The sequence below is a fragment of the Aythya fuligula genome, chromosome 4 (genome assembly GCF_009819795.1).
Source record: "Aythya fuligula isolate bAytFul2 chromosome 4, bAytFul2.pri, whole genome shotgun sequence".
Classification (NCBI taxonomy): Eukaryota; Metazoa; Chordata; class Aves; order Anseriformes; family Anatidae; genus Aythya; species Aythya fuligula.
The window spans coordinates 21,154,463-21,181,663 of record NC_045562.1 but is presented as its reverse complement, the minus strand read 5'-3'; the positions used below and the strand labels follow the sequence as shown (position 1 = coordinate 21,181,663).

The following is a 27,201-nucleotide window of genomic DNA, read 5'->3' as shown; positions in this document are numbered from 1 at the left end:
GTATCATCCTCAAACTCGGTTGCTTCAGTACCCAGATACCTTTCCAGGTCCACTGCAGATGTGTAGGGTGGACCAGGCTTCAGTGTAGATCCCTGTGCTGCTTCACTGATGGGCTTCTTCCACTGTGCAACCACTGACTGCTGGTATTGTCTTTTAATTGTTACATTTACTGATTTTGGGTATTGTCTTTCAATCAGTTACATTTCCGTGCCAGGACCTCTGGTGTGCCACAGATGCATAGTTTCTTTAAAAGCCTTTGGTGAAAAATTCATTAAAAACCACATAGGCTGTACTGACTAGATCACTGGTTTCACATGTATTGGAGCTATTCAGAGCTTGGTTAGTTTTGTAAGGCAGGACTTCAACAGAAAACCAAAACTTGACTCTTCTTAGGCATGTGCCTGCTTAGTCTGTATTTTTTATAGTTTCTAATAACTTCACCAACATATAGACATCAGGCTTTCAGATTGCAGTCTCCTGGAGCTTTTTTTGGAACCTGTATTAGAATTTGGCAGCACATTAGCTGCATTTGAGACTTCAGATAGGAAGGCATTACAGAGAGGGATGGCTGACATGCCATCAGTAGTCATTCAGCTCTTCTGCCTTTGAGTTGTCACTCTGGGTGAATGCTGTCTGGTGCTAGCCGTTCACTACCTCATACAGAGAAGGGACCGTGGGTTTTGTTGCACTTTTTAATAATGCCTAGCACAATAAGTCCGTATACCTACCAGTGTAATAATAGTCATAAATTCTAATCAGGTCAGTCCTTTAAAATGGGGTTAAAAATGCTCCTCTTGTCTCTGCTGTTTTTTTCAAGTTTTAATAATATAATAATCTGTTTTGTTTTGTTTTTCATATCTTCCTATTTCCCTTACTGGTATGTGAAAGAGTGATACAAACTGCTGAAGAAAGGGAAAGATTTCATTTACAAAGAAAAAGACTTTAAAAATCCTGAAAAAATAGGTAGGGTTGATATTTCAGTTACACAAATCTGAGATGGTGTTTGAAGCTGCAGTAGTCTAGAAAGAGTCAGATGGAAGCAGGATTTTTAATTGGACAATTTTAATTGGTTTCCTGTTTAATAAAGACGCATATGGTCTCCATCAGTAATTATCAATCTTATTTGACGTAGTCAAATTTTAGCTCATGGATAATAAATGTTCACTTGGATAATAAATGTGCCTGGTTTCTGTGTGAAGCTTTTGCAGTGTTTCAGTAATGGGGAACGTTCCTCCACCATTCCTTCATGTACAGCTCTTGTTCAAAGCTGAGCAAAGTTAAGCGTTGTTTAAGTGAGGGAAAATGTTGGGGCCACTACCATTTCTTTGGACAAAGCTGTGCCTGTGTTTGTATCATATAATCAGATTTTAGGCATTCAGAAGAAGCTATAAGTCACACTGGGCGTAAATTGAGAATCCATCAGGGTTTTGCCTCAGGGACCCCTGAGGTCGGGTTCCCACCCCAAAAGGCAGAAAAGCATTGGGTGTGAAACACTTGACAGCAGGTCCTCTGCTGCTTGAAAGAAATGAGGCTCTTCAGGTGTCTGCAGAAGTGTAGCTGCAATTTTGCTGCAAAGCTGAGTCAAGGATTGTCTGTACTTGTGTTTTTATCACAAAGAATGGGCTTAGTGGTCCTTCATAGTGTCCCACGTGATGTAAGACCTGGCAGCTCTGATCCTCCGGCTTCCCTTTGCTCTGTTTCATGTCCTGCCAGCCCTGGGTGGGAGAAGTGACTGATTCGCCTCCTCTTCTGCCATGAGTGTTCCGGGGCATGAGGTGCGATTCATTGCAGGCACGCCACTCATCCTGATGCTCCGTGGTTCTCGTGTTAGAGCCAGGAGAAAAGAGCACTGCTGTAATTGCAATTGTACAGCTTTCCCAGTTACGTTTTAGGACTTTGAAAAGTCAAAGAAGAAACAATTTCTGTATTGATGAGTTTTCAGTTTGTAAAGATGAAGGTGGGAAAGGTGAAGAGCGAAGAAAACAGGATAAAAATGAGGTGGTAATGAAGTAGAATGAATTACAAGTTATACATGGAGCTAACATGATGTGATTTTAACCTAAACTGTTTGGCAGGCAAAGATGATATGTAAATATACCTGTAGTACCTAACGCTGCTTACATAGGGTCCATGGTAACGATTTGATTCCTTTCCTCTCATTTTTTTTCAATTGCTGTGGACAGACCAGGAAACTGAAGAGCCATTGCTAGCATGAGGAAATAGAGTGCATTTTATTGCCAAGTTCTATTCCAACCCCATTTTTTCATGATAAATAAATGTACTTTACAGAATTGCAGGCCTCAGGAAGCCTTCACCACATCCCTACCAAGCGTATTCATGTTTTTTTAGAGAAATGTTCCAGGTTTTTCTCTTCAAAAAGACCTCTTTAGTAGAGTGTCTTGGCAGTGTCTGAAACGGGGCAAAGGACAATGCAACAAAGGTATCGGTGCTCTAATTTGCTTGCATGTTGGCAAGACCCAGTTATCAGATTTTGGTATTAGGGAACAAAAAGCCCTCAGAGGGCTTAATGGCAAGAACTGTGATGCATTTTGTCTCGGCTGTGCTTTCAGTGATTATCATTTACTGGGATTGTATAGGCACACTACACCCTTGTTAAATCCATTCCATTATAGGACCTTGAACATGAGTCTCATGAGGACTGCATTGCCACCACCTATGTAATACTGACTTGAACATTGTAGGAGAGAAGCTGTTTAACAAGAGTATTTTGAAAGTTTATTTCAAACATAAATTAAATACAGAATAGACTAGAACTACTTTAAAGAAAAAAAATATATATGAAAAGTGGGGGTTTTTGGTACGGTTAAGAGGCGTTTTATAGGAGATAGTCTGCTCCTTGGGAACTTTGTAAAGCTGTGGACTGCTGTAAAGCCAGGGACTGGCACAAGCTGTGGGCTTGGGTGTAAGAGCAGGTTATGGCAGCTGAGTTAAATGTCCATATTGCCTCCTTAGTAGATAGGATCCCCCATGTAAGAGGTGCTACCTAACATAAGAAATGAACAATTACGTATGGGTGAAAGGATGAAGTGTTTTACCCTCTTATGACTTCTTCACACGTGCCTGCAGAGTCTCTAAAATAACAACGTTGAATTTAAGATTTGTTATAGGCATGGTATTTTCTGGTCACAAAGTTGTTGGGTTTGCTTCCCTTTTTTAGTATAATAGCTGCGATGATAGTGGGTGGGAGTGCTGTTGGAATTGCTGTAGGGAATAAGGGACCTCACAATAAACAACAAAGCCCAGGCTATTTCCTTTTTTTTTTTTCCTTTTTTTTTTTTTCCTTTTTTTTTTCCTTCTTTGGAAAGAGAAGCTACAGAATTTGTAGATAAACTGGAAATGACATAAATGCTTTCACTGGGTGACTAAGTCCAGATCCTTATTTCTGCATGCAGTTTGGTAGGTGTTGTGTAAGCTGTCTCCTGGAGCTCAGCAGTGCCCAGCTCATAGCCTGCGTGTTAGAGTCACAGCTGGTTAATTCAGTCTCTCATCTGCTACCTTTCAAGGCCTGGCTGAAATCTTGTGGTGTTTGGCCTTCTTTCCTCAAGCTCCCACTTCTTGGACATGTAGCAGGCCAGTCTAGCTTGCAGCCAGCATGATGCTCCAGAAAAGCCTTTGTCCAGCAGGATAACCAAGGCCGAGGTCTGTGAGTTATTCTTCAGTCCCCCTTTCTCAGCAGCGAGAGAGCAGATGGGGACTTAGTGGGGCACAAACCCAGTGCAGTACACTTGCAGAATAGCCACCCAGTTCATGTTCAGAAAGTGCAGTTTTTCTGGAAAGCGTTACACCCTCGGCTCCGGCTGCACACTGTCAGTCCGGTTGATTCCCATAGACTCAGCCCCATTTGGCTAGTTCTCCCCAGCCTCCCAACAGTGCTCCTCCTGCCCAGCAGTAGAATTGATCCCCAGAGTGTAGCTTACATGGTTTGACAGTTTTGTTGCCCGGTGTACCATAATTTCACAGGCCGTATTGAGAGTAATTTCCAAACTTTACTGGTGTAGGCATTGCCTCCTTAAAATATAGACTGGCAGAACAGCTAACAGATTCCTCCCTTTTGCGTGTTTATTTTAGGTCTTAATAGACTTAAGTATTTCAGGACTCTGTAGTAAAATAAATGCCTGAGGGAGCCTAAAATGTTCACACATAACCAGGGCTGGCAGGAGAACAAGAATTCAGTGTCATGAAAAATTTAGCAGGCTTGGCATTCGTCTTGATGAGGAACTAAACACAGTTCTTCAGAGATTTTCATGAAAAAAAGGGAGAACAAGTTGCTCTCTTATTAGCTGAGGACTCATTAGCTGGGGCACTCACCAGGAATGTGGGAGACCCAGACTTGACTCTCTGGCCTGATTTAAGCAAAACATCTCTTTGTTTCGTTGGTGTCTTGGCCTCTTTGTCTCTCTGGTGTGTACAGTAACCTCCATTACCCATCTGAGGAGCCCCTCCAGTAGCAGCTGGGAATAAAGGTAGTGCTGAGTCTCGTGCTGGTGAGTCTGCAGTTTCTTTCAGGGAGTGGTGTCCATCTGTATCCAGCTAGAGCATCACTGCTAAACACTTCTGGGTTTGCATTCTTGGAAAGAAACATTGGCATTTTTGATACTACCTGTGTATTTACATTATTCAATATACATGGCACGGTGCTATAAAATCATTTCAAAGGATATTTTGGTGTGCCAGTTGTTCACGTTATATGGCATAATCATTTAACTTGTGCTACTTTCAACACTCCCAAATGTTCTTGTCTTGATAATTTTTCAGTGCAAGTTCATTTCCTTTTTACATAAACTTAATTTATAACAGAAGAAGCATGTGCAACTTGTAATTGCAATGTGAGGGAAAATAAAAAAGATGTTCACTAATGGGAAAGGTGCATGGAAGGGGCAAGGAGAAAGAAGATGGGAGAAGGAATAGAGGTGGAGCTTTCCTTGGCTGTAAAAGCAAAGACTTAGACATCAGGAAACCTTTTCTCCAGGAGGTTGTAGATGCTGAGATGTAGGTGGCACTGCCTTCCTTTATACGTGTTGTGCAGTTCACAGAGGTGCATGGCTAGCCCACATGCGCAGCACTCAGTCTGTAGCCTTTGCAGACTTAGACGGTATGCAAGATAAAAATACATTATTTCACAAAGCAGCAAGGAGAGGAAACATGCATCTCTGTCCCCAGATTGGGATCCTGGTAAGAGGGATGCCTGAAGCAAGGAGATAACTTGGTGCACTCTGTCCAACAACTGTACATTTGGCTAGCATGGGAGCCCCTCCTTCAAAAGCCCGGTTAATAGAAAGCTAGTGGGATTTTTGTGGATAACATCAATGAAGAATAGTCTGAGCTGGGGGTGGGAGGGAAAGAGCTGGATGCATTTTAATCCAATAGACTCTATGAAAACAGACTGTAACCATAAAAATGTCAAATAAAGCGGTTGTGTTGTATATTATTGTTTATAATGAATTGTTTTCTGCTTTTTCTGCTAATCAGGCATTTTCATAAATGTATTTTCCTTCCAAATGGATATGTTGTTGTTCCCAAGGAGCAGCTGCGGTAACATATTGTACTCACATGTTAGGGTTTTTTCTTTCAAATGGAATGATGTATGAGTCATTTATGCCTAAAACATAGTAAAACTTATTATACCATCATTCATACCACATCTTCTGAAATAAGCAGATCCAGAAAGACACTTGCAGTGAAACTTGGATTCCTGAGTTTGCGTGAACTGATGAACGTTATGGGCTGATGCATCATCTTTATTCAGAAGAAATTTGAGTATGGTTCTTAATATCTCTGCCTGCTCACCTCAGCACACATAATCTTAACAGCAGTGTGACAGAAGGGTTTGCATTAAACTGCACTGATTAACATCCTCCTCGATATGACAGGATCTGACTTTGAAGTATCCTGTGATTTGTTTTCTTCTTTGTGGATGTAGAAATTCTGACCAAGAATTGACTTTGCAGGCTGTAACTGCTTCAGACAACATGTAATGAATGATTATTTGGTCTCCTAGAATACCTCAAAGATAAATAACAAATACAAAAGAACACAAATAAAAGGGAATGTCTCAGATAACTGAGCAGAAGTGTTGAGACTATTGTTTTGTCTTTATCTCCTCATGTAGATACCATGGCATTTAGAGTGTAGGAGGCTAAATCAAATAGCATGAAGTAGTAGCAACTGCACCAGAAAACTGTATGTGTGTGTGTGCATGTTAGGCATAAACATGCCAAAATACAAAAGGAACGAGATGTGAGTAAAACCAGTTTCAGTTCTGTATTTCTCTATTTCTCTTCACTTATAAATTGCATTTTACGCGGTCTGATCCTTTTAGAATGAATATGTTTGGCTTTTAAGTGTTCCTGTGTAATCTTTTCCTTACATAGTGCTGTATTATCAAGCATCATGTAAAATTAGTTACTTTGTGCTTGTATGAATGTGGACAAAGTCAAGCCTTCAGTTGGCTTTTTCAGGGGCTGCTCTCATAATTGGTCGCATTACTTCTTTTATAAAAGGAACATTGTATGAATACAAATGTAATCCTGGCCAAGAACCTGCTAAAAGTGTCCCTTTCAAAGGGAAAAAAGGAGTCGAATAAGAAATTTGTTCATGTCCTTTCTTATCAGTAAGTGGTTGTGGTAGATGTTTTGGCAGCAGAGATTGATGGAGGTTGATGCGAGGGAGTGGATAATCTTGGAAAGCACGTGCAATAACGTATATGGGGAATTTTAGTTTTACACGGCAGTGCTTCCAGACTGATGTCTTTAAATGCTTTCTGTGTAGTAATTGGTTTTTATCTGGCAGGTTTTACAGGTATTGAGAGGTGCGTCTTGAAAGCGAAATGCTTCAACATTAATAATTTTTCAGGAACTTGGAGGCTTCTACAGCTTGGGCCGGTGATTCCTACCATTTAGATTAAAAGCAGTTGTTTCAGCATTTGCTAGGCAGTCAGATGAGAGTTTCCTTTCATCTCTTTTCACGTAGATGGATAACCTCTGTCTGTGGACAGATTTGGATGGCCCAGTTGGCGTTTGCCCAGTCCTTGGACAAAGGCCCAAGGACTCGGGAAGCAGCTTGGTAAAGAGGTTTTGTTACCCTTGGGTCCAGTGAAACAAAAGCAATTATTTTCTCTCTTTCAGAAATTTTCTTGCATGTACTTTTTTTCCCAGTCTTTCAGGCTTTTTCTATTTTCATTTAGATAAAAATTCTTAGAAGTAACTGGTGTCATTTATTTTACTTCATGTTTTATTACTCTGAAGTGGTCAAATTGGCAACAAAATAAAGCTTACATTATTACTGCTGGATTTTATAGTTAACATTTCATGAAACTTAATTGTAATTCCCTTTTGTTCATTAGCTCATAACTTTATGGAAAGCACTTTTGGACTGAAATATTCCATGTTTAGTCTGAAGCCAGAGGGATTTTTTTTTTTTTTTTAACTTCATTCAACATTTTGAGTTACCTATGCTAATGTGAGGGTTTCACTGGTTTGAAGAAATGTTTAATCCGTGTACCTCTGCAGTTCAAATGATAACTGAGTGTATGTGAAATATAGGGTGCTTGAATTCTACATATAGCTAGAGCACAATGCGGTCCTGCCAAGTTTAAATGCAGATAATGTTACAAAATTAAAAATTTTCAAATAGGAGGTTTATATAAATAATCTAAATAGATCATAGTAATTTCTTGTAGTAGAAGAGAGCAATTAAAAATGCACAACTTTGTAGTGTTTTACAAATGCTGGTTACATTTCCTTACCAGCTAAAACGTTACTGTTTGTATATTCAGTTGTATACAGTTTGTATATTCAGTTTCAAAAAAAAATAAGAGGCTTTGTTGTTGTGGTGGGGTGGCTTGTTGTTTTTTTGTGTTTTTTTTTTTTTTTTTTTTTTTTTTTAGATATAGTGAATTTCCAGAGACACCTCAAGAAGAGACCAGCCTTTTCTGATTTCTCAGTACCCAACAGTTTTCAGTGTTCTCGGTTTTCTAAATCATCCCTCAATAAGACTAGGCTTTTTCAAAAATCTGGCCCTAAAATGCCACTTCTGGCCCGTTTCAGCACTGCTCTCTTACAGCGGATTCGGTAGCAAGCTCACTGCGGTGATCATGTGGTGGATTTTCATTTAAGCTTTCCAGCTTCCTGCCTGTGGTGTTCTATTTGTTTCTGAGGTAGAAACATTTTCTCCACATGGGCAAAGCTGATAAGTTCTGTTCCAGCAGAGAAATAAATTACACACTAGATGTAATGAGACATCAATGTCCAGTAAATGTCCTGTTGCTTGTGAGAGTGGTGCTGTGTGAGACAACAGTCGATAATTTCTGGTAATTCTCTAATTCCTCCCCTCCTCAAAAGTTCCTTTGTTAAGGAGTTGGATTTAATATAGCAGGAAAAAAAAAAAAAAAAGCCCCAACGAGGTACAGAGCATGAAATGGCAGCAGGAAGGGAAGGGCTTCTGAAAATAGAGCAACGAAGAGCTCGGATGCCAAATGTACCTACTCAGTTGTTATCTTCAGGTGTGCAAACCCTGAGCAGCTCAGGATTTCGCTGGGTACGCAGGTTTGAAAGTTCACTGGCAGGAACGCTTTCCTCTTTCTCCATGTTCAAGTTATGCTTTTGTAACCATCGTGTGGTTATTTCGTCTTAGTCCTATGGAGTTCAGTGGCTCATTTGTCTGTGAGGAAAGAGGGTGTAGCAGCAGGATGTTTCCCTTCACTTGGAGCAGGGCTTGGGCTCTGGCAGCAGTGCTGCTGGTTCTCGTGGCTGCCCACCAGCATCCTGCTCCTCTGTGCCCGCAGTGACGCGGCCGTCCTGGGAAGCACTCGAGGCTGCGGCTGGATGTGAAAATAGCAACAACCATCTCCTTCCTCCTCCTCTTTCACCTTCTCCTCCACCACTGCCATGCCTTGGCCCTGGCCTTTTGAGATAATGGTTGAAAGCATGCATCTAACAGGGGTGTAAATAACCACGCCAAAAGAAGTTACTAGTTTGAATATTGAGAACAAACACATTATTTTTCTAAGCGAGCTTTATGGAACACATTTTCCAGCAGTTTATTGCTCTTTGTTAGCTCCTGTCAGGATCTCTTTAAGCTGCCATCTTCCTGTCTAAGAAAGCAAGTCTTCTGCTGTGGCCTGCATTATAGTCATCCCATGTCATTAAGAGCTTCTTTAGATGCTTTGCCTCAAAGATAAGGTTACAGAGTGCAAGGTAGCTGCCACGCTGGCAGCAAAAGCAGGCAAAAGTGGCATTCCTATGATTCCTTTGACAGCTGGGCCTGGTAAAATTAAAAACAAAACAAACAAACAAAAAAACAAACAGTAGTAGTTAATTAGTATTTGGTTTTATTCCTCTTCAGATTCGTTCTTAGCAGGGTGGGAGGAATGAGGACGGGAAATTACCTGACTCTAAAAGCTGAATGATTTGTGAGTCATTCTCAGAAGATTTATTTTCTCTTTAGCAACCTGCTCACCCACTCCCTCAAAGAGAAAAAAAAAAAAAAAAAAAAAAAAAACGCAACCCAAAGTGCCCTTGTGCTCTTCAAGATGCGTTTCCTGTCCTACTCCAGAAAGGCTCTCCCCCGCCCCCGCCCCGTTTTAGCCCAAGGGAACATTGAAAATAAAAGGTACATAGGCTAACACAGGGTCATGCTGGAAGAATGATAAACCAGATGTGACATGGCTCAATCCATCTCAACTCTAATAATAAAATGTCATGGATAGGAAGAATAAAGCAGCATTTCTCCACAAAGGTTACTTTTTTTAGGTGATTACTCTTTATGAATTGCCCCCTGAAAGAATATCAGCATCCAAAAAAAATTAGTCTTTTTACAAAGGTCAGGATTGAGCGCGGAAATTTAGCAAACTTCAGCCTCATCACTGAGAGAGTGTAAGACATCCAGAGACTGAGCATGGCCAATTTTATTACACCAATTACAGCATAAGCCAGCATCTCCATTTTCAATGCTTTGTTGCACTTCTGAAAACTGGGGAGGGTGGGGGAACATTGGTGGGGTGCTTTCCTGGTTTTTGCTTGCGTCTGTGGGGATTTTGTCTTTTGATTTCTTTCTTAATCTGAAATTCCTCAGCGGTATTTGGAAGGGGATGCAGTGCAGCCCGGATGGGGCCCTGAGCACCGCATGGCCTTGGAGGCCGCCTTGGCACGGTGCCGCCGCCACGCGGGCCTGCTGCCAGGCCTCGTGAGGCAGTGGTGGCTTGGAAAAATGGGGAGCACAAGGCCTATGGGGCCCAGTCACTGCTGACCTGCTGGCTCCCTATGCTGCTGGGTGAGGCACAGAGGAGCTTGAATCCCAGCAGATGCTCCAAGTGGGCAGGTGGCGTTTTCGTGAGAGAGCTTCTACCTCACAAGTGGAGATAGGAGTTAATCGAAACATTTTGCAATCTGCTGTTCATTTCATTGGCTTGCTTCTGTCCAAAAAAAAACCACCAGAGGTGGTGGGGGAAAGCCATCTTCTATAAATACCAGAACTTGTCACTTCAACTGGTTTTCTGGGTGGAATGAGAAGTTCCATCCTCCTGGAAATAGCTGTCTGTTCCCCTTCCAACTTGTTGCATAACCCCTTGTAATTAACATTAGAGCAAGTAATTTGGAAAGTTCAGTCGAGTTGAGTGGAATAGTTGCTAAAAATAAGTACTGGAAGTGAGAGGTGATTGAATTTTTAGTTCAGTTCATGAACTTTCTGCCTTGTTGCGTGGACCTTCAATCTGTACCTGACTGTTTAGTTGTAAGATAATGCAGTTAAAAAATAATAATTAAAAAAAAAAAAGTAAAAGGTAGAAAGTGGCATACTTTGGTTAGAATAATCTGTCAGTTAAGGCTCGGATTCTGCAATTTCTTTATGGACAGAACTCCCATTTAAAGCAAAGACGAGCACTGCCTGAACTCAGGATTGAAGAAGGAGCTGCTGTGATCGCACAGCCTGACCTCTGCAAGAACAGGGCGCTCCTTTTCATTTAGCAATCTGCTGAGCAGCTGCTTTTAGATTTCCAAAACCACCAAAATGCCTCAAAACACAATGCGTTTCTGCATTTCTTTCGGAGATGAGCACCGGTTCTAATGCATAACCATCTTTCTTAAGAAATCGTTCTCCTTTTTTTTTTTTTTTTTTTTTTTTTTTTTTTTTTCAGAAGACAATTACAAGCTGTATATTACAGACTTCTGATTATTATACTATAGTTTTAGGAGGAAAAAATAAACAAAAACAAACAAAAATATTTCAGGCCAGCATTTCTCTTGCATTCTAATGGATTACTTTTGTTTTCAAATCAATGTGAGGGTATTATAATCTTGTAAAGTTTCAGCTTCCACAATCTACGCAAGCAGTGGCAATTTTGTGAGTTAAAATACATGTCAAAACAACACGCCTCTTTTATTTAGAGATAATAACTTTGTGAAGGAAGCCTGAAAAAGGTAGATGCCATTTTTATTTAACATTTGTATCTGAGATGCAGTGACAGTTCATTAGCACTCAGATTTGAAACTTGGGAAATGCACTTCCCAGTTCTGGGATAAAAGGGTCACTATCCATTATGTAAAACCAAACCAAAACCAATTAAATGGAAAACCCACAGTAGACTGCATGCATAGGTTTTATGCTTTTTTTCTTTTTTTTTTTTTTTTTTTTTTTTTTTTTAAAATCTTGGCGTACATATATGTGCACATGTATGGATTGGAAAGACCATCTATGCATGTATTTCCTTGTGGAGATCATCCTAATAACTGTAACGGTTGACTCTGGTATACATAGATAAAAAGAACTGTGTTGGTTATAAATAATCGTTCTTTGTGTGCTTATGCCACAACAATTTTCACTAGTTCTATTTGCATGTAGAGTTTTAATTAAGAGATAACTGTCACTGCAGGTTGACTGCAGAAGGCTGCAGTATCCAGCAGAGAGATAAATTCCAATGCCAAGTCATACAGGTTGGATAGCATACAGGGAGTCCATAATAAAAAAACAGGTTTACAGTTAAAACTCTCTTATTCCTAACTTACTGTGTTATACAAAGAGATGAAAATATCCAAAATCTGGTTGATGAGGGTTGTATGTACCAGGTAATTTTTTTTTATTATTTTTTTGGTCAATCTGCATGTGATACATTGGAAACTGAAACTTTGGGATTGATCAGTAAACTTGTTAGGGATGGTATAGGTGGCCTATTTAACAAGAGTGTTACAGTTTTCTGCACGCTGGGAAGTCATAGAACAGATTGCAAAGATTCATCTCAGCTTGATTCAGAAAGGCTGTAAGTGTCCTTCTGCTTGTTTGAAAGTGTTTTGGTTTCTAATTAATTTAGCCAGAAGACACGTTATTTCTGACCTTCACAAACCACTGACTGTCTTATTCCAGTTTTAAAAGATTCCATTAACTGTTTAAAAAAAGCATCCTGTCTTCTCCTGTTGTGAAGAGCAAAGCACAGAACGAGTATATGTATATAGCTGCTGTTAGTGGGCTGTTACACGTGTACCATTTTTGCACACTATGTGATGTGGGGGGGGGGGGGATACGTGACATAATAATGACATTTTAAATGGTATGAAATCTTCGTTTCCACAGGCTCACCAGCAAAAATCCCATTAATTTAAGTAAGGGAAGGCAAAGCCCACCTGGCAATCTGTAATTTAATAGCGTTGTCTTGCTGACATTGAAATCAGTAAGCATTCTTTACCACTGACTTCAAAATAAACCTCTCTGCCTCTGGCTTAGAGATGCAGGTAGAGGAATTTTTTCTTCAGTCTTGGTGACAGGGGCTGCCAAGAGTGTGAAACGAAAAATGCATTGTTCTGCCATAACTAAACAGCCTAAACAGATCTGTTGGTTCTCATATTGCCTTAAGCATCCATCAGAAGCTGTATGTAAGAGTTAGGTGTAGGATTTATTCATGCTGATTGAGATGAAAATAATGGCCCTTCAAATTTTTATAGCAAAATTACTTTTGTGAAGTATGTAACTTGCAATACATTTTGTGCAAAGTGAATTGATAATGCCAGGTATTTGTATTTTTTTTCTTTTCAGATTTTTTTAAGAGTATAGTAACATGAACAGAAATTTGGTGTTAAAGAATTTCGTGTAGCAAAGCAGACCTTCCTGAACTAAAACAAGATTTTAAGAATGTGTAGATTTATAATTAAATTTAAACAAGTTTTTTGTTTTTTGTTTTTTTTCTTGTTAGTGCCATATTGCCGGATAAATGTCTGTTTTAAGAGTTTGACTATATTAGGAAGTTTTTATAAGCGTGTGTATTTTAGGGCTCTGCAGAGACTTTCTGGGTCATCTCTTCCAGCCCGCCCACCCTGCAGCAGCAGGAGATCATTACTACTGCTTCTCTTGCATCCTACTTTTCTCCTAAATACCATGTTCCAAAAGTGTCCAATACTATTTTCTCTGAAACACATCTAGTGAGCATGCAGGGTGTAATTCATGTACACACCCATTGGTGTTGAAGCAAAGTGCTGCTTTAGCATGAGGTGACAGATAAAAGATGAAAGCTGAGTAACTATTGGATTTGTTTTCCATGATATGATATAAATAAGCATAAATGCTACTAATGTTGGTTTTTTTTTTGTTTGGTTGTTTGTTTTAAGGATAGAGTGTGGGTGATCTTCCATGTCTGTTTGTAAGCTGTGGATTGCAACCACGTGGAAATGTCTTGGAGGCTCAGGAGCTGAAGGTACAGCTCTGCCCAGCGCATCCTCCTGCTCCCTCACTCTGCGGTAGCCACTGTCAGTTCCAGGCTCTTGTCCCGATAGTGCCAGGCAGCAGCAATTGTCAGAGCCAGCCTCAGACCTCAGTGCCTTAATTTACTCCATATATAAAATCCTGCTTTAGCCTTCTGAGCTTGTTTCTAAAATTGGCCCTCAGCTGGATTTTTGAAGATGAGAGTTAGACTCTGGTATTAGCGTCTGGTACAATTAATGCCTGTTTTTATTACGCCTTCCATTATTACTGAGCAGTTGATGGCAGTCGTACCCATCGTTTATTTGCTTTTCCTTTTTTTTTTGGACTGAATTATCCTACTTGTCGCTTTCAGCATTTCCATATGCAACATCGCTTCTGCTTCCAACTCTTGTTTTATAGCGTCTTTGAAAAGATCAGTGCTGATCTCAGGCTTTTCCTATGCTGCAGTCACTTCTCAGGTGTAGGGCCCAGAACAGTGCACTTTTTAAAAAATAAAACTGCTTCATACATATGTATTTAATCTAAGGTATATTTATTTGTTGACATTCTTCTTACAACAAGGTCTCTTTGGGCTTTACTTTCTTTTAAGACTCGCATTATTTCCTTCACAAATCTATTCACGTCCTCACATATTGCTATATTGAGTCTGTTCCTGCTGGAGTTTGCCTGTTTTTTGCAGATCTTCCTTGCATTTTCACGGGATATTTTTTTTGGAAATACATAAAGATAATGAAACTAATGTGTTTTCAGTAATGAAAACACCAACAAGTTAAAGTGTGAACATAAATACATAAATAAACTTATAAGATGAAATTTAAGTACTTTGAAGCCCGGTACTTTTTTCTTTTTTTTTTTTCTTTTTCCTTTTATATTTTTTTCTTTTTCCTTTTTTTTTTTTTTTCATTTTTGTGTTGAAAATAGGTTGCTATCTTACATTGAAGTCACAGTAGAAACAATAAAAGTGGCTTTTTTAAGTAAGGGTAAAAAATGAAAGAGCAGAACAACTGAAATTCTTGCTTAGATGTATACAAAAGAAGCAAGAAAGGGGGAAAATCAATATTTGTATTTTTGTTTTTCTTTAGAATGCAACGTCGTTTGTATCATCATGTGTCTTCAAGCTGAATGGAAAACAGATGATAATCAATGTAACTGTTTTTTGTCATGCATAATGATTTTTGTGATTTATAAAAGTGTTTATTAAGACTTGAATAAGGGATGTTACCAAATATTTTTAAATGCCTGTCATTACATGTTTTTAAAAAATTGAGAGGAATATGCACATCATCTATGTTCCCTCTTCTTCTAGTATGTTAAGTATTTTTTCTTCACATGTATCTTTTTCTATAAATGGCAGTATAGATAGCTATCTGTCTTTTCACTTGGAATCAAACAGGAACTCGCATTAAGGTTTTGCAGAAATCTGCCAGTGCTGGATGAAACTGTACAGAAATATGCATCCCAGCTGGTTGGCCTAGGGTTCTTGTGAAGAATTGGCTCATGTTATCACTGGCTTCATTTTCTCTGCAGACCGTGTAACTTTGTGACAAGAAAGACCTGCCTGCTCCAATCGGGTTTATTTATGAAAATCGAGTCACTGAAGTTGCATAATTTCCTGGAAGGGTAACAGGCATAACCACCTCGTTTTTTGAGTAACAAAGATCTGTTGCCACTATCTGTTGTAGTAGCAGGAGCTTTGCTACTAACCCCACGCTTCTACCCTGCACCTGACACCATTTCTTTCTGAGCTGGGAAACTCTGTAATCCGGAGCACCCAAGGAATGCTCTTTCTGGATGGATGCTCACCAGCACACTGCAGTGTCAACTAGCCACATAGCACAGAGGCAGTTAGTAAATCTGGATAAATGAGGGAATTTACAAAATAATTAAGGGACCTTGGACATGACACATGTTCAGGCAACAGGATATTTTGCATGATTATGGTTTGTATAGTCAAGGCTATGTTGTGTGTGAAATTTAATGAGTGTAAATTGAGAAAGAAAGGGGAAGCATATTGAAAACAGTGTTGTGCTTAAGCTCCGTAGGTATTACAAATACTCTGATTTGCCTCAGATAATGTACATCTGAAACACACCTCTCTGGTCAGGGGAGTCCAAAGCAAGTAAAGAAGATTTGTTCCAAATGTGAATAAATAAATCATGGTGCTAATTGTTACTTTTAAAAAAATGTTAATTATTAGATGAATTACTTGACAAATCAGATACAGTGACTATCTAAATCAGTTTGAGTACATAATGAAGAAAGCATTCAGAATGCTATCAAAAAGAAGTTCAGGTTACTGAAGCAAGCAATATGAAACAATCAAGGTGTACCAAGAAAATCTGGTAGTGCTTTATCTTGGATTTTGAAAAGCATTCTCTCTCTACTTCCAAATTCCCAAGCTGCACACTGTAAAATGTCATTCCCCCATCCTTGCTGTTTCCCTAGACATAAACCTTGGGTTTCACACAGGCGTTACTTGATTAATGGTAAGTGCTCACTTTCCTTCCAGAACTAAACTTGAGTTTTACAATTGGTAATAGTATATACATTGCTGTTCACTGCAAGTTTGAGAAGAGGTAAATGACATGAAAGAATTAGGCAAACAGTTTTTGGCTGGGCTCTCACTGATTTCTTTCCAGGGAACTGTGTTGGTTAGGACCTAATGTGTGTTAGAGAGTTCTAAGATATTATGTCATGGGCTGTGCTGAATGTGGAAGCAAGGAAAAATAAATAATAATTAGCGTCATTTTGCTAGGGTACAAGGGAGATGGAGGGAAGTTAATTGAAGTTACTGGTGCCAGCATTATTTATTATATTAAACTTAAATTTAACTTTGAGAGGTGCTGCACCTCTCCAGTATAACTGTACTACTGAGTATTATAAAAACAAATGATTAGCTAATGAAATAACATTCTTTTTTTCCCCTTAATTTAAATTTAGATTCTTAGTTATGAATGGTATCTGTGCAGGTTATTTTTATTTTTATTTTTTTAACGTTATGTAATAAAGCTACTTCATTTTCTGGTACAATTCCCTACCCACAGGCAATGTAATACTCTATTCTAAAGTGGTCCAGCAGTCTTACTCCATGTACAGTTAAATCTGGTTTTAAATACTGTTGGCAGTGTTTTCTGCTTCTAAAGCACAATGGGGGTTAAAAAGTCAACTCTATTTTAATATTTGTCCCTCTATTACACTCATTTACCAGGAGCACAGAAAATCAAATTTTTGTTAATAGTTGTATCTGTTTGTCCTGTGCATCGGGTATAGTGCTGTGCTTCCAAGTGAGCATAGTCAAGTACGCTATTTACCAACTGTGACAGTGAGGTGGCTTGAAGGTCCATTAAAATAAAATAAAAAGTCAGAAAGGAGGCGGTACAAAGTTTGTACCATACATGTTAACACTGTCTTGGCATTGAGGACTTATGCACTAGTTATCCAAACGATATTGCCCTTGGCTAAAACTGCACTGCACTGGCGCTGAAGGTTCTTTGTGCTGGCTGTCATCCCTAAAACTGAGGAAGATCACCACTGCCACCACAGCTTGCACTGTGCCCCAGTGCAGCATTGAAAAGAAAAGTTGGAAATGGAGGCTACTCAGTTCCCTCACTGGGAATGTTTTCCTTGCCACGCTTTTGCCAGGACAGGAATCATACTGAGATTGCCAAATTTCTTAGCCTGCTGGCTCCAAATACTTGTCCTACTTGCTATTACTACGCAGTCAGCTTCAAACCTGCTTTGCTGTCTCCATTGACAAAACATGGAGGCTTCCATGGAGTTAAACAGTGATGCTAGTACCGATGATCAGGTGGACTCCACATGTACAGAGGTCTGTCCAGGTTCCCAGTGTGCATTGCTGCTGTGAGAAGGAAAGCAGAATTTTACAGCATCAGCACTTCATCATTATAGTGTGCAGTTTGAGTGCTCTCCTCAGCACGGAGCGGGAATAGTTTCCTTGTACCTTAAGAGAAGACCTGAGGAGCAGACAGCAAGGGTCGGTACCACATAAGCCGAGATACTTCAAGTAGTATTGTGCCAGCCTTCTGCAATTGTCCGTAATTCACATGACACATCACTTAGGTCACACTGATCTATTTTGGTCATAGTCTCCAGAACTTTGCAGCAGGTGTCCTCGTTCAGTGGTCAGGATGTGCTTCTTTGGTCACTGGCACAAGGTTGACGTGTCTTTTAAGGAAGAGGGTAATACATGAGCAACATATTCACAGAACAATCAGTCATTACTAGGATAGTCCCTTCTGCCTCATGGGGTGATTCTGGCAGCCCTGCATTGGTGGCGACCGTTGCTAAGCTCTTCAGGATCTTTTCTTTGTCTTACAGACATTAAATACTAAACCAGATGTCATAAGAAGTTCTGAAAATTCTCTAATACCTTGGCTACATTAGCCTCAATCAACTTGACTCTTCCAACTAATAAAAGGAAATGTCACTTGACTGTAGCACCTGAAAGAGATGTCAGAGAGCAGAACAAATACCTGGTCAATGTCAGAACAAATATGGGTGTTACATTTTGAAGAGTGGAAGTCCAGTTATTTCAGTGCACTTCAGTCTCTGTCCTCACAATCCCCAAGCAAAGTGACGTACGAAGGATCCTAGTGATCCACACCGACTGGCACTTCCCCTAAGAAGAGGACATGTTTGAGACAGATGCCCTGCTTTGAGGTAGTTGTTTGTAAATGCCCTAATTTACTCAGGAAAACATTCCTGGAATTCTGAAAAATAATAATTAAAAAAAAAAAAATCATTAAGAAGGAGCAACAACCGTTGCAGCTCATGCTTGGTGTAGGCCTGCTGGGAGTAGGACCCTCCTGAGGGGAGACGGCTCTTCAGGATGCCAGGCCCACACGCGTTAGGGCGGCCGCCATCTTGAGTCGTGTCCATGCTTGGCAGGGTAGATTAGGTAACTCTTTCTCTACTGCTTTGTGGGTTTTATTATTGTTTTATTGAAGGACTAAATGTGTTGTTATGATATCCTAAAGCTTTATTTAAACTCGTCTTCTTCCATGATGTCTTTATGATACTTTCAAGATGTGGAAATGGGATGCGGTTATTGCATATGCATGTTTTAAAAACAACTCGTGCAGATGGACTCAAGTTTGACAGATGAAACATTTTAATGGGTTTTAAATAGTATCTGTATCTGAAAAATACTGTTAAAACTTAAATTCCTGTCAGGATAACTCATATGGTAGAAATTTAGGCCTTTGAGTTTCTCTGTATCTGAGAGCTTGGAAAACTGTTCCTGTTTGTCTGCTTATTTGTATTATTTTCTTCCCTAAGTAGCTTTTATTACAGGAGGTATCCCTCTGAAAGAGGAAGCCATGTGTTTAGCCATGTATTTGAGTACTTTCGTTCTGCTGATCCGCCCAGCAGGAGAGAGCAGAATGGAGGCAGTGTAATGCATGGATGTCTGCGTTATGTAAACACTCACATCCTCTAGACAAAACAGAATCGCTTCAGTTTTGACAGTGGCCTAAGAAAATAAATGCTTAAAAAATAGGAAATACTATATTTTCCAACCGGTTCTACAGCAAAAATTTTATTTCTGTTGGCACCTACTCTTCTGTCATTCTGTTTTGCAGAGACACTGGAATTTCGATAGCGATAGACACTGTGCATTGAAATAGCAAGTCGTAGCATTGCGTTACATGTTATAAAACGTTTAAACCAGTTTATTACCTGCTATTGTCATATCTTCTTTTTCCATTGCTTTTTATTGTTTGAAGTAGACAATTTGCCTTTCAGTGATGCAAAAAGAATTGATTTGTTGTTCGCATGATATCTTGACCCATATTTTAAATTATTTTTTTATTTTTTTCATAGGTCCTCCCATGCCATCCTCCTCATCTAGTCCATCAGTTACTGAACATTTACACTCCCCTCCTCCATCACCCAATCTCCATGACAACCAGAGGTGGTTATTAAGTAATAATGCCAGCCAGCCAGTTCAGGACTCTGATACAGATGAGGACTATACTGCCAGCTCATATCTAGTACAGACCGGTACTGTTTCAGTGTCTGTCCCAGGTCATGGTAAGAAGAGGACGCTTTGTCCATAGTTTGAATACCCTTTTATTTTCCATCCTCTTACAAAATTGCCTAATAAAAAGTTAAGATATATAAATGATTTTATATTTTAAACTGATTTTACATGAAATTTTGCAAATAATGTCTGTACTGTAAAAATACTGTAGGATAAGCAAGAGTAGAAAGTATCTTATAATGTTTAGAAGCTCATTCAAGTAACTTTAAAATGCTATACTTATATGAAACAACAGCCATTGATGATTTCTTATGTAATGCAATTTATTGCAAGTGACTAATCTTTACTTACACTTTCTAAAGGATAGGATAAAGTTCGTTAAACTGTCATGATGTTTAGCTTCAGAATAATGTAAAAAGGATATTTTACTACCTCATCAAGTTCAACAGGTTCCAATAGTTCCTTTAGTTTCACTGTGAGCAAGAGAAGAGGATTTGTGCATTACTGGATAGAGCAGTGTATGTTAAGGAAGGAAAAAGGGAGCTAATGTATGTTTCCAGAGCTAATACTCCCAGCTAACATGAGTAACCAATTAAAGTAACATGTATGTGAAATGTGAGTGCCTGTGTATACATCTTGCTGTAGGAAAACAAATCTTTACCTTTTTAACATAAAAAATAATATCCATGTGGTTCCGTTTTTGTTGTATGTTTGAATATATTGGTGTTAGCAGACTGGAAGACTAATTTGTTGATGCATGGTCCTTCCCCAGTAGATCAGCAAGGCTTGGAACAAGACTAGAACAAGAGGTTGGTTTTTTAGAATTTCTGTCGTTTGATTGCAACAAACTGTCCTACAGATGAGCCACTAGAGGGGGTTTGCAGAAGTATTTTACCTACGGAATGCATGCCAGTTTGTTGGACAGAATTACTTTGCAGACCAAAAATGCAGTGTTGTCTTCCTACCTTTGAGTGCAACTTTGTTGTTGTGTCTAAACAAACCTGCTAAGAGCAGTTGAGCACATGAATCTGACAAGTTTTTGTGTGTGGTGTTTGTGTTTTGTTTTTGTGTTTTGTTTTGTTTTGTGTTTTTTTGTTTTGTGTTTTTTTTTTTTTCTGGAAAAACATTATGCTCTCAAGGATGAATTAAGGTTGCTATGTTAGATGCTTAAATTATGTTCTTTAAAAATAACAGGTTTATTTTTGCACATTCAACTTGTTCAATATTTAATCTGTGAGGAACCCTCAAAAGCACGGTAATACATAATGCAGGGTATGTTATGCAGATGTCTCATTTCTTTTGTGTCAATGAATATGAAATTTGTTAGACAATGTATGCATTATCCAAAAGGTAGACTGGTTTAGTTCAATAAGTCAATACATTTAGATTGCTCCCCTATCTACCAGCCCTTCCTTTACAAATGAAATATGCAATAGCAAGAGAAAGCTGCTAAAAATTTTTGAATATTTGGCATGAACTGTTTACACCTCCTAGCCTCTTAGAAAGCCTTAGGAACAAGTAGTAAGTGTTCGTTATTCCTCTAGGTTTTGGCACTTCGCTGCTTTGTAAATTTTCAAGAATTGCTTGCCAGTCTGAATTTATCAACCTTGAGGAATGTTCCGTAATCCTTTACACCCCAGGCAAGCGAAAACAAGTTCAGCTGATCCCACAGCAAGTCAAATCTTGGGCTTTCAGCAGGACAAAATAAGGGTGGTGTGGGTTTTTTTTGATAGCAAGCGGAACAAGGGTTATCACTGTGGTGTGTGTTAAGAGAGTTGTCCTTGGTGAGACTGTGTCTAAGCAGAAAGGTAACTCATCTGTAAGTACGTGTTCATTTTTCCCCTCCCTTCTCCTTGCTATGTTTCCCATCTCCTCTGTCTGCAGATACCTGCAATTCACCCCTTCAGTGTGTATGTCCAGTGGAAATGCTTGCAGTTCCTTCTTCATGCTGTCAAAGAATTAAATCTGTGATATGTATATATGTATACACTCCTAATCTAGTAGTGCTGGCAGTCATATAATACAGTTAATGATCTTTCTGCCCACAAGATCAGACTTGTTTTTAGCAGTGCATCAATTTGCTAACCACAGGTACTGTATCAGTGATGGCCAAAATTTAAGCAGGATTTCTCTTTTTTCTTCTGGAACGGAAGAAAACCATAGGTGTTTTGGTAGCAGTCAGCTGCAGGATCAAGGATTGCATTACCTGAGAAACGGAATGCTTGCATCCCTCGTGTATATGAATGTCGCTTGGAAGATCTACTTGCTTTGCGTAGGGTTGTTTTCTCATATCTTAAACTGCTGGCCGATCAGAAAGGAAAAAGATACGCTTCTATAAAAACAGGCAGCAGTAGAATTTGATTATTAAAGCTAATAATTTCTAAGATAGCTATAACTGTCTTCTACTTAATGATATGTATTGCTGCCTAGCCTTTTCACCTGTAGGTAGATCTCTCCAGATCTGCTCTGGAAAGTAAAGGTTGTTATATTGTGACCATTGGTACAATCTTATTTGGGTTGTATTTTCTTTTTAGCATAGAATCATAGAATGGTTTGGGTTGGAAGGGACGTTAAAGATAATCTACTTCCAAGCCCCCTGCCATGGGCAGGGATGACACCCACTAGTTGCTCAAAGCCCCATCCAGCCTGGCCTTGAACACCTCCAGGGATGGGGCATCCACAGCTTCTCTGGGCAACCCGTGCGAGTGCCTCACCACCCTCAGAGTGAAGAATTTCCTCCTAACCTCTGAACTAAATCTACCCTCTTTTAGTTTAACACCATTTCCCCTTGTCCTTTCCTTGTCCTTTTTGCTATCCGCCCATCTTTTTTATAAGCCCTCTTTAAGTACTGAAAGGCCCCAACGAGATCTCCCCAGAGCCTTCTCTTCTTCAGGCTGAACATTCCCAGCTCTCAGCCTTTCTTCATAGGAGCTAAAATGCTAAGTAATACAGCAGGAGTACACTTCCCTTTCACAGAAGGACGTTATTTTTTCACTGCTCTTCTTTTAATGCATCTAGATGCAAAAGCAGCTTTCCATGCTATTTAATTTTCACGGGTAAAAATAACTCCAGTGCTATATTCTTGATGTTTTTGTCCAATATTTATATTAACTGGGGGAAAGAGGAATCACTTTTGAAGCTTTTAGGTTGGAAAAGGTAACAATGGAAAATAATAATATTACTGAACTGTTCTGAGTTTTATTGGCTTTTTGTGAATAGGAAGTGAGATTACCTTTTCTTTGGTCTACATAAACATCTGTTTGTTTTCTTTTCGTCTATTTGGTGAATGTAGCAACCCACTCAAAATTTAAAGGATCTGATTATATAGTTAGAGTTGTATTAATTTAAGCATTTGGGTTTGATTAGTTTCTTTTGTTGACCAACAGGAATTAGCTTTCATTTAAGGAATTAGCTGCAAGAGACTAATTTCAGTTGTTGCATACTTACCACATGAGGAGAAAAAGTCTTTGTGGAGGTATTGCTGGTAGCTTTAAAAAATGTTATCAAGTGAGGACTGTTGTGTGCAGTTTGCTAGGAGACGTTTCATTTCTATTAAAGAGGTTTTTCATAGCAGTAAAATTCAGGAGAAGATAAATAGCAGGACCATCAGTCATAGCAGTGTTCCTCTACATAGCACCTCCAATTTACTCTACATTTTGTTTTTTCTTTTCTCCACAGAGCAGCTCAGTCTGACTCTGCTGACTCTGTTCCATCAGTCAGCCTATTTGTCTACTGATTTCAGAACAATTTACTAGTTTTATAAAAGCATTTTTAAGAACTTCTGAAAATTTCAAATTGTTCTTAGAATGAATAGTGAACTGATTTATAAGAAACAGGGGCAGCTGAATAGGTCTGCAGGGAAGAGGGAACAGTTTAAGTGAGAGGGAGAATGAACTAGGAGCTGGGAGGAAAGGATTCTTGAACATGACTGAGGTGTGGAGAAGCTTTCTTTATGTAATAGTCTGCTTATAAACAATAGAAGTCATGTAAAGTCTGTATTTAAGTATCTTGATAAGCTTCTTAATCTCTTTCCACCAAAAACGACAGATTAGTCAGAATTTGGAGGGGAATTTATTGAAATTAGTAGTAGCTTATCTTTCAACACAGACATGTAGCATAAAGGAAAATGCAGTACTAAGTTCTTTGGTTAAGTAGACACTACGAAGAAAAGATACAGTTAAATGTTAATGCTTACTTCTGACAGTGGAGATGAAGAGTCTGAATTAAATTCAGATCTGGGGATTTTTACCCCTAAATAGGAAACATTATGGCAGAACCATCAAATGCAAAATAGGGAAAGATGTATTTGACAGCAGCATTTGCACAGTGTATTCGAACATTTAAGTTGTTCAAGGTTCTCATAACAGTTTGTAGTGATAGTTCAGCTGATGGGAAGATTTGAACTAAATTCCAATTTAATACAAAATGCTTTTTCAGTTGTCCTTGATCAAGGATCTGCCAGGTGATGCAAAACAAACAAGACTTTGCTCTAGCCACATGGGAGTTGCAGATTGATGGGCTTTTCAGTTCAAAACAGCTAACCTTTCCTGCAGAGAGAGGAAGTTTGGGAATCTAGAGCACGACTCTTGAGTTTTAGTTTATTAAAGAGAAAAATAATATGAAACAGCTGGGAGAATGACAATATACAAGAAATATTCATATCCAGAGGTCTCAGTGTTTGATGCCATAACTCTACAGATACCAAATACTCCATGGCATAATTCTCTTTTAGTCATAGTCCGAGGGCTTTTGTTCATGGTGACTCATTAGAGTTTGGTACAAAAGTATCTATCATACAGAAATTATTACTATTTTCTCATAGTACAATGTCAAAAATCCAAAGTTGAAACATTTGGCTTTTCTACAAGCAGCTGAGTGAATACAGGCCAAAAGCTCCAGCCTGACAGCAGTAATGAAGGAATGCAAGGCATGTACAAAGCATAGGTATGGATTTTTTTTTAGTTTTGTTGGTTATACCTCGGATTTTCCCTTCAGCTGTCATGTTCTATTTTTCTGCCAAGATATCACAGTTAATATATACCACCATAACTAAGCAATCTGCCATTTCCTCTTCTTCCCACTTCTGTGTTTTCCTTCCCACAACAAAATAAAATTGAAGGGTGAGTGGAAGTACGTACAGGGATCTGTGTTAAAAGTTAGCGATAGAGGCAAGTGGCCTTAAGGCATCTTTTCCTCACTTGTAGCTCTTGCAGTTGCTCCTGTGAGGGTAGGAAGACCTCCTGTTTTGCCTCAGAAGCAGGGGACTATAATTTTCCTCTCTATACCTCCACTGGCTTGTGAGAAGTTGAACACTGAAAAGACCCACAGAAGTTTAGTCAGTCGTAGCCAACATCTTAGGAGGATCTCATGGTCCTTGGGTCCACAGGCTTCCTGGCAGTCCTGTTTTAATGCCTTCAGAATACTTCCCAGCTCTCATTCTTTCCTTCCTTGCTGTCATTCCTCCACAAGGGAAACCACATACGATACTGAACTAGAACTGAGTGGCCAGGCTGTCACCAGTCAGACAATAAAGAGCAATTTAGTTCTGACTATTGGGGAACAAAAGGAGAGGAAAAAACTGCTGGGGGAGAAGGCAACACAAACATGACGGGTTAAGATCAAACACTTAGAAGCTGTTTGGGCTTTTTTTGGTGAAACATAAATTTGCTCATTTTTCTCTCCATCATTCTTAGAACTGGCAGTCCTTCTAACTCCCTGCAAACTCTATAGTTGTCCAAGCACCTTATTTTCATTGTCATCTTAAGCATTGTTCATTGAATTATTTTTTTTCATCTCATATCTCATAATTCATGATAAATTTTGTCATTGTTGTGTCAGTGCATAAAATTTGTCTTCAGGTCTGACACTGGTCCAAAGACATTTTGCTTGAAAAATGAATTCAGACTCGTTTGGTTTGAAGTAGTCTATGATAATAAATTAAGAATAATAGATCAAACTAGAAGTTGTGTTAAAGAACATCATGGGGATATGCTATAATCTTGGTTTTATTTAACATCATCATTAATTATATGGATGAAGGAGTAAAAATGGCACTAATAAAATTTCCCAATGATACTAAATAGTGAGAGTTCTGAGTGCCAACTGGGGACAAGAAGTTAATAGGAAAGGACAAGGAAAGATCATTAATTGTATGGCCAGAAACTCATACAGTGATATTAGAACTGAAAAATCTAAGCTGGTCTGAGATACAGAATGTTCAAGAAAAAAAAAATTGAGGTGCTGGAGAATTTTAGTGATACTGAACAGCAAATCAGATAAACATTTGCTGCGTGATCTAATGAGTACAGTTTGAGCTGGGCATACAAATGCATCAGAAAAGATGGAGTTGTAGACATTGCATCGAGGGAGTATAAGGTACGACTTTGAGCCTCTTGCTTTTTCAAAATTACCGTCAAGTTCTTTAATTACTGCTTCTAGTATTGTTTTTGGTTAGTCTGCTGTTCAGATTCATCGGAATGAAAACAGTTAAGGGGGTAGAGATATTCATCTATGGAAATAGGTAAGCGAACAAAACTTGTAGTCAGTACATAGCCTAAGGTGTAATTAAGCCCTGACAAAGGGGAAACTGTATCTCAAGATGGGAGCATTTTGTGTACCACATGGAGATGCAATTAAAGCAATAGAATGGAAATAAGGAAAGGAAAGATTAGGCAGAGTATCAGGAAGAACTGTCTAGCAGTGAACTGAATTAAGATATCTGAGGCTATCCCAAGGGAAATGACAGAAGCTCTGTCACCTGTAACATCAAATTAAAATAAATAAAAAGGTCAGAATCATGCTGCGGAGGCTGAGCTTCCATTCGCCCTGGAAAAGGCAGACTGAGATAACCTCCTGGAGCTTTTCTAGTAATATCTGTGAGTATTTTTCAAATCAGGTGTACATGACTTTGTAGTTCATAACAGAGGTTATAATACTGAGCTGTGGTAAGGCTGTTCATTAGCAGTGTACACATTGCAGTGCATTGTCTGTTTGCATTTGACAGAAAACTGCAACTTGTCCTGTGTTACAAAACAGCCCTTCCCGCTTGCTGAACCCTTTTATGTCCTGCAGAATGACAAAATGAGGTTCCCTATTCTCAGTGAAAACTGACAGTGTCTTCTGGGCACATGCATACTCGTGAATATTTCGTGTTTGATACCCATAGACTCAAAATGCTCGTGGTGCTTAATAGAGGTATTTGACATGCTTTCTGTAAATACGGAATAAGTTCGTTCTGTAAAAATACACACAGACTTTTTTTTTTCTGAGACCAGGGACTTATATTTCAACCGCTGTGTAGCAGTGCTTGCACTGTTTCCTCAGTAGGTACAGAAGCAGTTTATCTCTTACATTCAAAAATCAGGCAGTGCAGGGAGGCCAATATCCTTTAGGTACAGATCGACAAATTTATCTATTTCCACATGCTTGGGGCAAATATAGCTGCTTTAGAAAGCTAAAAAAAAAAAAATGTCATGACTGCTAGCCAATTTATTTTT

General features: G+C 39.1%; 1 protein-coding gene across 15 annotated transcripts in view; it reads left to right on the top strand.

The window, feature by feature from the left end:
- TENM3 (teneurin transmembrane protein 3) overlaps positions 1-27,201 on the top strand; it is a 416,659-nt gene that overhangs the window by 226,728 nt on the left and 162,730 nt on the right. For 9 of the 15 annotated variants that reach the window (XM_032186159.1, XM_032186158.1, XM_032186155.1 and 6 more), the window contains one exon: positions 19,546-19,755. The exons of the other annotated variants lie outside the window; for them this stretch is intronic. In XM_032186159.1, coding sequence (XP_032042050.1) covers positions 19,546-19,755 — 210 coding nt within the window. The remainder of the gene's footprint in view (positions 1-19,545; positions 19,756-27,201) is intronic. 15 annotated transcript variants of the gene reach the window in all.